General features: G+C 33.7%; 1 protein-coding gene across 9 annotated transcripts in view; it reads right to left on the bottom strand.

The window, feature by feature from the left end:
• Positions 1–16819, bottom strand: part of UBR3 (ubiquitin protein ligase E3 component n-recognin 3) — a 224860-nt gene that overhangs the window by 71478 nt on the left and 136563 nt on the right. For 6 of the 9 annotated variants that reach the window (XM_064586668.1, XM_064586662.1, XM_064586667.1 and 3 more), the window contains 3 exons: positions 11705–11917; positions 10362–10498; positions 4198–4283 (listed from right to left, as the gene is read on the bottom strand). In XM_064586668.1, the coding sequence (XP_064442738.1) occupies positions 4198–4283; positions 10362–10498; positions 11705–11917 (436 nt within the window). Of the gene's footprint in view, positions 1–4197; positions 4284–5576; positions 5709–10361; positions 10499–11704; positions 11918–16819 lie in introns of those variants that run through there. The other 3 variants (XM_064586664.1, XM_064586666.1, XM_064586669.1) reach the window with 2 other exon arrangements.

The following is a 16819-nucleotide window of genomic DNA, read 5'->3' as shown; positions in this document are numbered from 1 at the left end:
GTTTCAACAATTTCTACTTGAGAAATTGTTGTGCTATTAATTTCACTGGAATCTATGGAGCTCCATATCTACTTTTGAATTACTTGAAGAAATTAATTTTAATAAAACATTTTTTTTAAATTTTACTATGTTATGTTAGTCACCATACAATGCATCATTAGTTTTTGATGTGGTGATCCACGATCCATTGTCATCATATAACACCCAGTGCTCCATGCAGTACGTGCCCTCCTTAATACCCATCACTGGGCTAACCCATCCCCACACCCCCCTCCCCTCTAAAACCCTCAGTTTGTGTCTCAGAGTCCATAATCTCTCATGGTTCATCTCTCCCTCTGATCCCCCCCCCTTCATTTTTCATTCTTCTTAATAAAAAGTTATGCCTTCAATTTTTGCATCTGCTTTGTCCTACATCTATTGTTAACAAAATTGGTGGTATTTATCAGTGTATATATCAATTTGCAATAAAAATCCTAAATTCACTTATCTTTTATAGTCTTGTTCAAATGCCATGTCCACCAAAAGCGTTACTGATTTTACCAGCTCAATATGATCTCAAACAAGGGGGAACCAGCCAGCAAACTGGTGAAAAATAAAAGAAAACTCAACTGGTATCCAAAGAAGAAGGAATCAGGGCTTGAGAAAATTTCTGAAGGAGTGGCCCAAAACAAAAATTGGAATCTTAGTGAAAAGTTAACAAAAGAAAATAGATAAAATAATAGAAGTGTTAGCAGGCAAAGCCTGGAAAGATCCCAAGGGAATAGTATATAGTAAGATGTCTTTGACTAAAGCCCAGAGGTAAAAGTTCTTAAACGTTCTGTATCCTTTGGGACACTCACAAGCAAGGGATATGTCTTACATAACTAAATTTAGAGTCAGAATAGCTGGGTTCAAGTGCAAGCTCTGATATTTTCCAGCTGTATGACTTGGCAAGGCAATCACTCTGAATTTCAGTTTCCTTTCCGATGAAAAAGTGGTAACACCTATTTCACAAGGTCATTCTAAAGACTAAATAATTTATGTGAAAGCATTCACAAACTTTAAAACTAGAAATGTTAGGTATTATTAAAATACCATACTATACTACTTTGTTAATTAATTTTGCTCATTTTTTACCTTGGAAAATTTCCCAGATACATATTTAGGAATGAGCATTTATTATAATTGGGTACTGGTCATTTTACCTCAATACTTAAAAAATTTGAATATGTAAGTGCTGAATGGCACTGTCCCACTACAATTTTATTTCTCAGTATAAATTTGGCCAGTAATATTTTTCTGCTTTCGTTGTTATAGAAAAAGCAATCTTCTCCTGCTCTCAACTGTGTGTGTGTGTGTGTGTGTGTGTTCTCGTCCATAATTATCTATTGGGCATTATTCAAGCCGCTCCAGACAAAACTTAAATATTTTCTTGACTAATCTTCAGTTTTATCAAGAAGTTGTAATGGGACACTGTTGAAAAGTGTAAGTTCCATATCATTTGCTTAATTAGTGGAACATTTTCTTACTCTTTCCCCAAAATATTATGGAAAAAAAAAACTTTTAAAATGAAGATATTTAAAAGGTAACAAAGAGCAATAAACAGAAATGGGAAAATACTGACTTATGAGGAGTCTCTAAAAAAAGAATTTTTAGTAATACCATTAAAGTTCGACTGGAAGATGAAAAAATGAAATATTTGATCTAAGGTCCTAAGACACACCATCAATTTAAGTTCTGGTGTTCAACAAATCAGGTCTGAGTTACGCTTGTGTAAATAACAAATACATTAAGTTTATACACTTGCAAAACAGTGGGGCTTTATATAAACATAAATATATTCTACATTAGGATAAATAATGGATAAGCAATTAATAATAAATCATATGGAAACTAAAAATAAAAACCATCATGTTGTACAACCTAAATATATACAATTGAATACAATATAATTTGCCAATCATACTTCAATAAAGTTTGAGGGGGAGGACTAACATAAATCATAAGAAAAAAAGAAAACTGAAAACAGTACTAAATTTAGATTTAGGATGATCTTCATCAGGATCTTTTCTATACTGGCACATTATGATTGCTTATTCATGAAAGGGGAAATAAAAAATGAAAGTGGAAGTAACTATCAATTTAATAATTTAAATTAAAATTAAGGATGATAATTGAAGTGGTTGCTGCTAGAATTTTACACTACTATTTTTAAGATTCTGAATAAATTTGTTATTTACAAGTCTCTGGATATATTTAAGTACCTCAGAGGGGGGAAAAATGAAGTAGAGCTTTTGAACATAAGACTGAAATTCCTTTACTATAAATACTTTCTAATATAACAGTTTCTGGAATATTATTAGCCAATGCCAAACAACAATTAAGAATAAATTAATAAGAAAAGGTAATTCAAATAAGTGAATTTACAGTCTTTGCTAATTCAGTCTAGAAGCTAAAACTCCTATGTATCAACAACTTCTCCTTTAAAACATAATACTAAAGCACTGGGTATAAGTAGGGTTTAAGTATATACAAAAGTGAGTAAATACTAAATATTCAATAAAAAATAACTTCCAACTTACATTTCTAGGAATCAAGTGATAACCCAAAAAAGTATCAAAATCTAATACAACTAGTAAGAATTTTAAAAGTAACTCAGTTGAAATTTCACATAAGTTTGTATCGTTACATTAAAAATTCCAGGAGAGGCATTTGGGTGGCTCAGTCAGTTAAGTACCTGATTCCTGATCCCAGCTCAGGTCTCTATCTCGTGGTCATGAGTTCAAGCCCCATGTTGGGCTCCATGCTGGGCATGGACCCTACTTAAAAATTAATTAAAATCAAATAAATAATTTAAGATGTTTTTGATCAGTCCTTTGCTTTGAAATCATCCCCCAAACACATATATATCTTTTCACAATAATACACATATATTTTGGGGGGCACCTGAGTGGCTCAGTCAGTTAAGCATCTGCCTTCAGCTCAGGTCATGATCCCAGGGTCCTGGGATGGAGCCCCATATCAGGCTCCTTGCTCAGCAGGGAGCCTGCTTCTCCCTCCCCTACCTGCTCGTGCTCTCTCTATCTCTGTCTCTCTCGCTCTCAAATAAATAAATAAAATCTTTAAAAAAAATACACATATATTTTTTAAAAACCTATGTGTTGATAATTTTTAATAACTACGACTATTTTTAGCATTTAAGAAAATATATTCATTTTTCAAAATAATATATTATGTATTTTAAACCATTTTTATTTTCTGTATCGATCATGTTAGGTAATATTTTAACTCCAGTGATTTGGGACCAATAATTAGCTGTACTTCACATTAAGTAGCATTACCCCTAGTATTCACATTAATTCTCTAAAAAATGACTAAATAGTGATAGCATCAAAACCATATTCATGAAGAATCTACATTAAGTTCCAAAGGACACTTCTCTCAAACTTACCCTTACAAAAAAGTATTGAAGAATCATGTTCATTTTACAATATAAACTATATTCATAAATAAAAGCAAACATCCATAATTTTAATACATTTTAATGTCCACATTAAAATACAGTACAAATGCCTTCATTAATTAACAGCAGCACTGTATATTATAGGAATCTGTAGGCAACACAAATTATTTTTATATAAAGATTTCTTTAATCTAGACAATGTAAAAATTCTTTTAAGAAATTTAAGTTGAAGGTAATTTTTTATAGCCAAGGATACCACACTGTTTAATTCTGAGCCAATGTAAATCTGATCTATGGGTATGGCATTTATTTACTGAGTAATCATAGTATAGAAAGAGCTAAATATTCATATGATTCTTTTAAGTACAAGATTAGCCATTTAAAGCATATAATCACTATTAAAACTGATTATATGTAACATAGAAAGAATCTGAAAATACATCAAAAGACCACTTTGCCTGTATAGGCTTTCAAAAATGACATAATTTAAAATGTTTTTAAAATAAAAATGTTTTGGGGGCGCCCGGGTGGCTCAGTTGGTTAAGCGACTGCCTTCGGCTCAGGTCATGATCCTGGAGTCCCAGGATCGAGTCCTGCATCGGGACTCCCTGCTCAGCAGGGAGTCTGCTTCTCCCTCTGGCCCTCCTCCCTCCCTCTCATGCTCTCTGTCTCTCATTCTCTGTCTCACAAATAAAAATAAAAATAAAAAATCTTAAAATAAAAATGTTTTTAAATTTACACTGTTTACTACTTACTTAAGCAAGACCTTTTGCCAGCTGTGCTTGCACCACCTGAACACAAATTGCCTCCCCGATGAATTAATTCAAGTTCCAAATTGGTTCTGTAAGTAAAGCATCAAAATATATCTCAATTAGGCTGAAGCAATACTTTTTAATTTGTTTTACTGATATGTCTGAATTAACCTAAATAATAAAGTTGAAGAACTTTATGAATAGTTTATGGAATATCCATAATAATATTTTATCTGATATTTAGAAATAAAAAGGGAAACAGTTTATCTATCCTTATATGTTCATATATATAACCTGCAAAACTGCACACATCATGATGTAACTGCTGCAAAACCCCAAATGTTGGCAAATACTAAAAACTGGGCCTTAGGGAAAACAACAGCAACACATTTCATAAACCTGCACATAAATCTGATGAAAGAGCTTGTACCCAACTGTTAGTGACTGAGTGGATACTGTCATCTAAAACAGGAGGGCATACCAACTTTTCTATCAGAGAAATGGTTATCACTCACTGGAGCTTAGATGGTATCTAGACATCAGTATTAAACAAAATCACTAACATCAAAGTAGCTAAGAACAACACATATAATTAACAGGAGACTCTTCTTGGACTTCTAAAATTACAGTTTATTAAAGTACACTGTGTAACTACTGGCACTGCTAAACATCAAAAACGTTCATACAGATCTGAAATTCTAATATATTTAGCAATTATTAGCTTAGAGATTAGTAATAATTAGTAAATTGACATTTTAAAAAGCAAATTGTTGCAGAATCTAAAGATTTACTCAAAAACAATACAGTAAAATAGCCAGTGAATTTTGCCAGAATAAATGAAAATTCTGAATGATAAAATGCGTGTATTTTTACTTCAACAGTATTAATAAACTTAAACACACCTTTATTTGCCACTACTAAAACTGAATAATTTATATCCAAGATACGCATTTGACACTAACAGTGAGATAGCCCATCTTTAAAAAAAAAAAAAAAAAAAAAAAGGCAAAATTTCAAGCTTACTCTGCAAATGAATTCAAGGAAGAAGGAAGAATATGATCCTATTTTACTTAAAACAAAACAGTTTGAACTGGTTTGGGTTGTACTTTTAACACAAAATGTTTTGAAACATTATTTTCATATATTTACTTACAAATGCAAACTGTTAACAAAATTAATATTCTTAAATCTGTATATTTGCCACCCATTTTTAAAGGAATGCTTTAATCCTCTCTACTGGTGTGGGGGAAAAGCAATTTAACATTGATAATGTTCCTGCTCAGAACTCCATCTGGTTGCTGCTGATAAGGGCATCTGTGTGACAAGGGAATTTTCCACCCTTCAGGCGATTTGCATTGCTCACTGAACTTCTAAAAACCTACCAGCAAGGAAGCAGGGACAAGGATTTCATATTAGTGGACAGAAAGCGAGCGGAGACCAGCATGTGTTCCTTCATCAGGGGAATATAAATGAGATCAATATATTTTGTTTTCACAAATCTTCTGTTGCCTAATCTGTAGAAAAAAATTAACGGCTATATTCTCTTATAAAAACTAAGATTTCCTAGATTGTACTTTTAAAAGAGCTAACCAGAAACATGATCAATTCTTACAAACGAAGGTCAGAACCAGAATGTCAACTTTTATTTTAGCACAGTTTGCAAAAATATTCATTAAAATATAAATACAAGAACAATTCTGTTTATTCAATCATCAAATAAAATACTTTAAAGGATGACAAACATGTTACCAGGAATCTGATTCTAAAGAATACTTGGAAGAAAACTACTAAATCTAATTAATTGTTTCAGATTATGGTTAGAAAATCTCCTGAAAAACATTCTTTCTGACATTAAAAAAGAAAGGGAAAAAAAAAAAACCCTACCTATCCAAAGGGTTAGCATCATGTAATAATCTAGGACTTTAAAAATCAATATGTCAGAGACCTTAACCCTCAGTTTTTCCTTATTTTATTTACATCAAAATTGGCCCTTTGAGACTTGTTAGAGAAACGAACATACAAACGTGTCACACGCCCCATGTTTGATCTTCCTTCACTCTTGAAAATCTCAACACAATATTCTGTTTCTGCCCTCCTGAATGGATGATATAAAAATAAAGATTGTTCTCGAGAAAAGTAGACTCTACTGTTTATATTCCTAACACAAATCCATTCAAATTAGTTTGGAAAGAAAAAAATCTCTGTAACTGAAACAATAATGAGAAAGATTGCTTACAACTACCTTGGTGCCCACCTACATATTCCATTTAAAAACTCCAACTATGCTTCAGCTTCTTTTTGCATGACCAAGGTCTGCTTTCCCTTCTACCCCCCTCCACCCTCCTTTGATATGAACTTCTATTTTTAGAACTATAATTTGAAAAACAAATGTGTGTATACACATGCACACACAGAGACACTCAAACACACACTGGTATCAGTGTGGGTTCAAGGCCTGAGCCTACCACTTACTGGTTAAGCAAGTTACTCAACATCTCAGAGAGAAAAAATATCTTTGTCCGTACCATAGCCTATATTATACAAGACTCAGCTCAAGCTCTAACTCTTCCAGGAATTAGGGAGAACTAATTCCCTTTTCTTGAGACAGGAAAGAAACATTTCCACATACTTTATATTTCAATTTGTTCATCTTCCCTTTCAAAGTTCTATAGCATTTTTTCAAAATGATATTTTTAAAACAAACTATATTCTGTTTTATACAGGTTGATGTATATTGGTTTTGTCTCTCCAACTAAATGGTAATAAATTCCTGGAGAGCCGGGACCATTTCAGATAAAGCTTCTAAATCCCTGATGGTACACAGCAAAGTGCTCAAAAACACCTTAGGAACCAGAAATCTCTTTGTTTGGGTATGGAACCAATGATAAGATTCTCTTTAGTCCCCATGGCTTATTCTCTTTCTTTTGTTGGCCCTTCCTTCTATTCCCTTAAATCCAGCAGTGAAACAAGAAAAAGGAGGGGGGGGGGAGGAAGTGGAGGTGTTTTATCAAAGAATTTCTTGGCTTTAAAAAGGATTCATAATTTGGTATTTTAGCAAGCATTCCTTTTATTCTGAACATACTTAGGTTGTAAAGTTTAAATTTACAATGCAACTAATATGTAAAGTAAATTGCACTCACTCTACTGAGCAGTTTACCCACTGTGACTTAAAGATATCTCTCCATCTACATCTCAGTTATTCATGTTTCATCTTCTTTTCATTTCCATGTTTCTCACTATATACAGGCCAAGTGTTACTCACCAATACCTCTAGGCTATATGTAACATGAGTCCAAAATCCTTGGAAAAGTCAATTATTAAAATTAGTGTCATTTTTTGTTTCAATGAAGAAATAATGAATTGGTATTTAATTGAGGAAAGCTTTCCTCACCCAAATTAACCTTCCATAATCCATCTGAATGCCTGGTATTTGCAACAGAGCATTTTTTGGAAATACAATAAAACTTGAATATAGTAATTTTGATTAATTTTAATGTAAGAGAAAGATATCATTCCAACAATTTCTTCTCTGCTGCCCTCAAAAAATCCTCCAAGGCTTTACCATGCATATAAAATAAAAAACAAAGAGATAAATTGCCCTACAAAAAAAACCCAAAAAACAAAACAAACAAAAAATCCTCTAATTATTAAAATTAACAGCTTTACAGGCTACTTAACCACTAGAAATATTTTTTTCCTGAACAACAAAAAATTTAAGTTCCCTGAAGAGCAAACTAAATTACTCATTCAGTGGGGAGAAATTCAGCTCTGGGAAACAAGGGTTGTATTCCATTCAAATTTCTAATGTCAAATACAAATAAATGTGCACATTCTAATGAATTATACATTTAAGAATCACAATATTTAATTCAAAAGTTAAATAACTCGAAATAAATTTATTTCTAAATATTTCACTTAAACATTTAAACATTTTAAATATTATCAAATATGCCTACCTTTTAGGCACAAAAATAATCATAATTTGTAATCATACATATTTATGAAATAAGGTTATATGCTAGGCATAAGATATATATAAAGACCTGTTTCTTACCTTGAGAAAATTACTATTCAAATAGGATACAACATCCTTTTTTCCCCCAATTCATGTTTTTGTTAATTTTTTAGCTAATTTTGTTTTGTTTTCTTTTTAATAACTAAGTAAAACTTAGAGAAGGCATGCAATCTCACTGTGAGAACTTCACAATGGCCTGGGTAACTTTAACCAAAGTTTTTTTAAAGGTTACATACTCTCATTTTCAGAAGCATTATCTTGTTGCTTTAGAGTTTATCATGAGCAATCAGAGAAAAATGGGAGGAGAGAACACATTTTCTGTTTCTCTATATACATCCACAGTAAATAACATTTGATATCTGTCCCTGTTTCTCAATAAAAGAGAAAAACCAAAATACATTGACCTTAAAAAGTCTCCTATTACCACAGCAAGGTATATATAAGGTATTTATATATTTAAGAAAATAGGAATTTATATATTCAAGAAATAGGAATCTAAAACTTCCACTAAACTAAATTTAAATCAAGTTATTTATCATGATATAGAAAAATTCCATGGACAGATCATTCCTATTCACCTAGAATTTTCTTACTGGATCAGTCCTAAGAAAGTAAAAAGCATAAATACATAAGCAACATAAATATAGTATTTATACACATACACACACAAACACATATACATCTATATAAACCGACACATATATACATGGCATAACTGAGTGGGTCTACATTCATCTCAATTTTCTACAACATTATTACTACAACATTGTATAGAAGTTTTTTAAAACCTTGAAACCATGGCAAAATTAAATCATACTCAATTTAGTTTTCACATAAAGTGTATTTTATTGCAAGTATGCAGCTGGTAACTCTCCAGACACAAAATGTTGAATTAACTGTTATATCTTCTCTGAAGCATTCTGGATAAATAACAACAATAGTTTAGGAATGTGCAGACTAGAAAGTTACTTCCCAATCCATTAGATCCTTTTACATCAATCCATGTCCAGCTTTTGCATTCTTAAACTAAACACTAATGTTTCCTTATCTTGAGCTCTAACTTGCTTGCAATTTTCCTAAATCTGGTTCCTTTTTTCCTGGGTTCTAAAGACTACATATAATTCATTTACTCTTGTTACCCTCTGGTCCATGAATGGGGCAGAGAGACTGGCCCTGGTGAACTGCATGCACATATGACCTATAAAAGATGAATACAGGGGAGAAAAAAGGAGGACAGTAATTGAAAGAACAATAGATCTTGACTCGGAGATCTGAGTTCTAGTACTACGTGCCACTAATTTGCTGCATGACATTCAAGTTACATTATCTCTCTAAATCTTACCTATTATAATACTACTTGGGACAAGATACAAAAAAGTATGCTTCTAGGGATATCCAGTGGTCTACAACATCAATTCTGGCAGAATGTGTTTACAAGTTTCTAATTGTGCCTGCTTCTTCCCTGTTTACTTCTTTTATGGTTCTCCATTTTCATTCAATTAAGTTTTCTAAAATCCCTGTTTGGAACCATTTCTTAGGGTACTGAACACCCACTCAATTAGACTAATCCTACCTAATTTGAAAGATGAGGAGTATTTACCTGTTTTCTTGAGCCCCCTGCTAGCTACTAATAGAAACTTAGAACTTGCCTGATCTTTTGCTCCATCTCCCTTATCTGATTTTCTAAACCACCTACAGGATATTACTAGATATTTTACTAGCTTAAGGCAAACAAAATAAGTTCTTCTTACTTATAAATTAAAAGTGTTTAACATATTACAATGTTTTTGTTTTCAGTATTACTACTTTTTGACAGGACTTGAACAGTGATTTCTTAACAAGACCCTTCATATTTAATACTCACATGCTTTGAGGTAGACATCTGTCCCACAATGTTAATAATACACTTTTTCCTACATATTCTATAATATATAACACTTCACCCGATATTTCATGAAAATAAAAACTCTTCAGAAAATGAAGAAAACCTACATTTTTATGATCCTTTGAGACGGTTCTAAAACTAGCCATAATTTCAACCACCATAAAAAATACACATCCTTTCTTCAAATAAATATTAATGGCACAAATAAAACAAAAAACCAACTATTCAGAATAAGTAAATATTAAAGTATATACCATGTATACCTACCTAGCAACAGAATACATAAAGAGAAAATCATTGTCTGGTGAACCTGGGGTCTTGCTATAGTCTCTATATTTTTTCTGAGTGGTATTTTTGATATCTTTCATTACAGATTCCATTTCTTTACTTAAGTTGGTCTCTGACTGTAAAAAATGCAAACATACATATAAAGTTTATTCATATTCATTTTCTCTAATATAGTCTAACACTACAATGTTTATCATATGAATACATTAGGAAATTAAAGTTAAAAAGTTAAAACAGATGTACATGAGCTATCCACTATAAATACACTTAGTGCACAAAGATAAAATAGATCAAGAAATATCTTCTATTTTATCCTAATTCTATATTGTGATTGGTTAGCCTATAATCTAACCATGAACTAACCACACAAACCTATATTCTAAACAAATGAGTAGATGTCATTAATATTTTAGAACAGTTTTCATGTTTATAAACAATCTGACTTCATTTAAGTTCACTTCTCAAAGACTAATATTGATGTCCCTTGCTTTAAGCATATTTTAAACACATAAAAATTTGGATTTACAAAAGAAAAAAACCAGACTCTAAAATTAGTCTTCAACTGAGAAAAGAAATTGCAAAGAAATAAATCTTTGAGTAGCTTTTAACTATGAATTTGTTTCAAAAGTCAATAGTTTTCATAAATTTATTGCTTAAACTAGGTACAGCTATCACTTCTTTCTGTATCATACATCTATAATGAAGGTAAAATATTTAAATATTTAAATCAAATAAATAAATCCTACTGGATGGGATAAAAGATGGGTTCACTTACACCAAATCCCACCAAAATAGACTGACTTACAGTGAATGGTTCAATCAAGTATATGATAGTTTATCTGATACATACACACATGAAGTGTATGTAAATCTATAATTACACATATATAAAGTGTGTGTGTATACGTAAATGTATCATCTGAATCCTAATATACCTGATGGGCATATTTTTAAGTGATTAGCCTATGCTTTACATTGTAAGATACATATATACGTAATTTATTTGTTTGGCTTTGTTTTTAAAGATTTCCAACATCTTAAAAGAGTCTAACCATATCTAAGCTTATAGGATTTCATGATCTGGAAGATGTATATTAAAAGTATAACAATTTGGACTAAGGAAAAGTATAGCCTTTGGTAATAATTTGTTCCATTATTCTCATTTTTGTTTTTAATAACCACAAACAGAAAAGAAAAACATCCAAAAGCAATTGCTTTTAAATGTTTAAAGGTCCAGAGTAATTTATAAAGGAATGAAAATGAAAGGAACGAAAATGAGAGCTGAAAGCAGAGCTGAGTTTACCAGGATATTTTTGCCTTACACTGATGCTTACTGGGAAAGCTCCCGGCCGTCCCTGCAGCTCTTCCACTTCCTTTATGAGATCTTGTATGCTTTTGTTACTAGGACGTTGCCAAAGGTTACTTTCCACATTGCTCCCAGGATAACAAGGAAGAACACTGTTAGCAAACTGCCTACAGAGAGGACACGTGAATTCTCCTTTGTCCACTGAGAAGCCCTGAAGAACCTGGTCATTCTAAAAGATGAAATAAACATACAGATTTATAATGCACACCTTTAAAGAAAACAAAAAATTTACACCATTACATTTTATAGTAAACAAATGAACCATGCAAAAAAAAAAAATCTCTAATATATGTCATACATAAAGTCTCTTGATGTAATGAGCACTGGGTGTTATATGCAACTGATGAATCACTAAGCTCTACCTCTGAAACTAATAATACACTATATATTAATTAATTGAATTTAAATTAAAAAAAAAAGAAAGAGGGGCACCTGGGCGGCTCAGTCGTTAAGCATCTGCCTTCAGCTCAGGTCATGATCCCAGGGTCCTGGGATCAAGCCCCACATCAGGCTCCCTGCTCTGTAGGAAGCCTGCTTCTCCCTCTCCCACTCCCCCTGCTTGTGTTCCCTCTCTCACTGTGTCTCTCTCTGTCAAATAAATAAAAATAAAAAAATTTTAAAAAGATGTTACTTGAAGAAAAAAACAAAGTCTCTCATTTGACTGTTGAAGCTTATCAAATCACTTCTTTCAACATGGCAATCATATCACCAAGAGCCTATCACCAAGAACTGCTGAAGTATCTTCCCCTTCTCTTAGTATGAAACAGTTAAATAATGAGGCAATTGATGTGTAATATAGATTTAAGATAAAGAATAACTTAAAAAGTAGGCCACATTACAGTGGATCACCTTCCCCTTACCCCATGCCCCTGTTTCTATAATCTATAGGTGACCACTGGGCAGATTCTCTCAGTGCCCATGATCCTTGATGGAGAATAGACAACTTGATTTAGTCTGAGACTAAATCAAGCCTAAAAATTGTGATGTGTCTTTGTCTAACTGCCAAACACAACTGACTGGACTTTATGCAGTGAATTTGTTTAGGTTTAATGGATAGGGGAAAGATTCAGTTAGGATGCTCAGAATGTAAGTGTGATAGGAGGGGAATTAATTTAACACCCTTTCCTTCAGATGTTTCTGATAGAAGAGGAGAAAACAGAATTTTTTAAACACAGACACATAAGCATATGTGCCTAGGAGGAAATTCTTACTCATAAGAGACCGCTATACATGCTAACCAACCAGAGGACTTAACACAGGAATCCAGACTCTTACATTTGTTCCTTTCTTTCGCTTGACACCACCACACAGCCATTTTGCTCTTTTAGGCCATTACAACTGTGTAGTCTTAACCACTATATTGCTCTTTTTCCCAGCAGTCTCTTTCTTACTCTGCCACTAACCTAACGCTTTATCTCAAAATGTTTTAATGCATTAATGTAAATGTATGAATGCTACAATATGAACATTATTACTAACAAGACAAAAATAATGAGGAAAAAAAGGATACAAAGAGAAGAAAATGAATTTGCCTATGGTTACAAAGGTAATGACAATGTTAGGATGAATTTAAGTTTCCCCACTCTTAATTTAGTGCTCATTTCACTATATTTGGATCTCAAATACTTTGACTAAAAGAACCGAATTCTACTTTTTTTTTACTTTTTGACATTTATTTTTTTCAAGTCCTTAAAAGTGTAACACCACATCTTCTTAAATCCAATTCTGCAAATATTTACTAAGCTCCTATCATGTGTCAAATGCTATGCCAGGTGATGCATAAAGATTTAAGGTACATCTTCACTTAAGGTACTAACAATATAGAAGCAAACAAAAATAAATTATAATAATAGTGTGAAAAATACAACAGAAAAAGCTTCTCAGAGAAGATCTGTGAGCTAAGTTTTAAAGATACACAAGAAGGGTGTATAGAAGGTTGGGGTAAGAGTCCCGATCATTGAAGGACATTCTATAAGCTCCCCTACAGCCTTAATTTTAAAGAATGCTAGATCCCCCTCCTTGCCTTGACTGAAACTAGGTTTTTTCTTGAAGCCTTCTCAGGTAGGCACTGCTCATTCTCCCACACCCCTCACACCTCAGTATTCTTCTAGTGCTGGCAGTATTCTTCTCTAGTGCTGGCTTGAGATCTTTACTTTTGCATTCTCCCATCTTTGTGGCTCATGTCATTCAGGGATATCACCCTTTTCTTTCATTTTTACTGTCATCCACTGCCCTCAATCACTGAAGACTTTGGTTTTCCTCACTGCTCCAAGTCCTACGACCCTCTTATGCTACTTCAGTGTATATAGGGACAATCTATCTTATATCTTAATCCATTAGTTCTTTGACCTCATTAGCTCCTATGGCACTGGCCTCCACTCTACTCCAGTACCTGTTACCATGACCACCCCCTTATTCTAAAATGACCCCAAATTGTCCATATCTGAAAATATTAAATCCAAACAGCTTACAGTCTGACTGCCAACTCCTATCTCCTTTATCTTTAATTCCTCCCTTCTCCCCCAGTTTATCAAGCCTTTCCTATTCTGCCTACACACCATGATGTACCACCTCAAAAACTGTTTGGTCAATACTTCTCATTCCCCCTTCATATGTCCTTCCATCATACATACCCCATAAAACCTTCGTACAAAATTAATCCAGTGTATGACTTCTCCAATTCCGCACTCAAATTAAAAAACTGAAATAACTTCTTGCTACAAACTGTTTCCATCTCAATTAAGCCCTGAATACTTCCTGGCAATCTTTCTCCAACATCCTATGAAGAATTCTCTCACCCAATTCCAAAGTGGTTTTTCCAAACCACCTCCTCACTTCTCAAGTCCCTTCATCTACCCCAGCCTTGCTCCTTTTACTCTAGAAGCATAAAGCTACACCTCTACCTCAGAAAGAAGAGAGTCATGACAGTTCCTTCAGCTTTCTGTCTTCTTCCACTCCAGTATTTACTTAATAAATCCCATTAGCCCTTCCATCCACTTTCTTCCTTCTACTCTCTTTGCTAATTCTCCTAACTAGTCTTTCAATGATACTGTTGCCACCATGATCCACCTAATGTGAGACTCTTATTCCCAATCAAATCTTTCACAATGACAATTATCTCTCACCTTGATTCCTTCCTCCTTCTTACACTGCACATGCCATCTCTCACCAAGTCCAGAAAGACCCTTTTTCTAAATATATTTCAAATCTCTAAGCTCTTCTCCATCTCCAGTGCAATGACTAAGCTCAAGCCACTATCATCTTGTACCTCCTAAATATCATCGCATTCTTTCTTACTCTACTGCAATCCCACAATAATCACCTACCATCTACACAACTGCCACAATGACCTTTCTGAAGATGTCATAACTCTGCTTAAAAGTCTTTAATGATGGGGCGCCTGGGTGGCTCAGTTGGTTGGGCGACTGCCTTCGGCTCGGGTCATGATCTCAGGGTCCTGGGATCGAGCCCCGCATCGGGCTCCCTGCTTGGCGGGAAGCCTGCTTCTTCCCCCTCCCACTCCCCCTGCTTGTGTTCCCTCTCTCGCTGTCTCTCTCTCTGTCAAATAAATAAATAAAATCTTTAAAAAAAAAAAAAGTCTTTAATGATTTTAATGGCTCTCTGTAAAGAACCTATCTAAATAAAGTTCAAATTCCTTACACGAACCACAAGGCCCTTTACAGTATGACCCCTAATTACTTTTCCAGTCTTATCTCTCATCACTCAAGCACCACATTTCATTAAATGTTCTGGCACTCGGCAGATGTTCCAATAAGACCTTGTGTATACCTCATAACACTTAACACATATACTGCAACTATCTATTTATTCTATTTCACGCAATGCATAGTAAACCCCTGGAAGGAAGGAATGTGTCTTATTCACTGTTGAATCCCCAATGTCTATCACAGTATCTGGAACACTGTAGACACTGAGTAAAATATTTGTTGAATGAATGATTGGAGATGTGTGAAAAATGCATAACGTGCCTAAGGAACTATTAATTAGCTTATTAATGCTGAATTGATGAAAGCTAAAGCTAAAGCAACAGGCAATCCCAGATCATGAAGTACCTTAACTACCATTCAGAGAAGAGTGAACTTTACCCCATCGGGAAGAATTCAGTAAAGTATTTTTAAGCCAACGACATATGTCATCAGATTTACATTTTAGAAAGATCAATGTAGTGAATAAATTAGACTTGGAGTAAGGAAGCTGATAAGAAAGCAACTGCAATAGTCAAGATAAGAGATGAAGGCATATACAAAAAGAAGAATAATGAAAGTAGAATATAGTCAAGTGAGATTTAAGAGACAGAGTAAGTAGAATTTACTAAGTGACTGAATATGAGAGGAAAGGATATGAAGGGAAAAGCAGGAATCCACTGCTTCTGAGGTAGGAACTGGGAAATAGAGAAGGCCATGCTTTTAAGAAGCTGAGCTGAGAAAAACAGAAAAACTGCAGCTACAGGGGAATGCAAAGTCAAGGGAAGAAATTCATAATGACAGGGACCTGAGCATCTTTATGAATTGAAAAGAAAGGACAGAACAGGCAGAAAAACTGAAGATATAGAAGAAAAAGAGGTTACTTATAATAGGATCAAGGCCCCTGAGGTGAAGAGGAGAAAGGAATACTAGAGCATCAACAGAAAAATTATTCCTGAACAGAAGAAGGAATACTACCTCAAAGAGTAGAAAAGAAAGGATTGGTTGGGATGCAGACTCATTTATCAGGGAATAAATAAGCAAAGTAAGAAGCTAAGCTTAGTATGTGACAGAAAGCCACAGTTTTCTTGGTGACAAAGGAGGAGAGAGAATCTGATGAGAGGAAAGGGATCTTGGAGTTTAGGTGAAGAACCTGGGATAGGGGAGGCAAAGGTTTGGAATAGCTACTGAAGACACTAGGAGAAGAAACTGATAAAAGATAGGTAAATGAATTGATAAGTAATATCTACAGTTGGTGACCCTAGTCTAAGCCACTATTATACAGGAAACCACAAATTTACAGATATACCACTTCACTTAGTTTTATGACTTTTCTGGCAGGGCTAGCTGCCTGGGTCTCAAATCAA

This window comes from Mirounga angustirostris, unplaced genomic scaffold (assembly GCF_029215605.1).
Source record: "Mirounga angustirostris isolate CCGP_5_RB_7025 unplaced genomic scaffold, mMirAng1.0.hap1 SCAF_3, whole genome shotgun sequence".
Classification (NCBI taxonomy): Eukaryota; Metazoa; Chordata; class Mammalia; order Carnivora; family Phocidae; genus Mirounga; species Mirounga angustirostris.
Note: the sequence above shows the minus strand (reverse complement) of the source record. Positions and strands in the feature narration are given on the sequence as shown.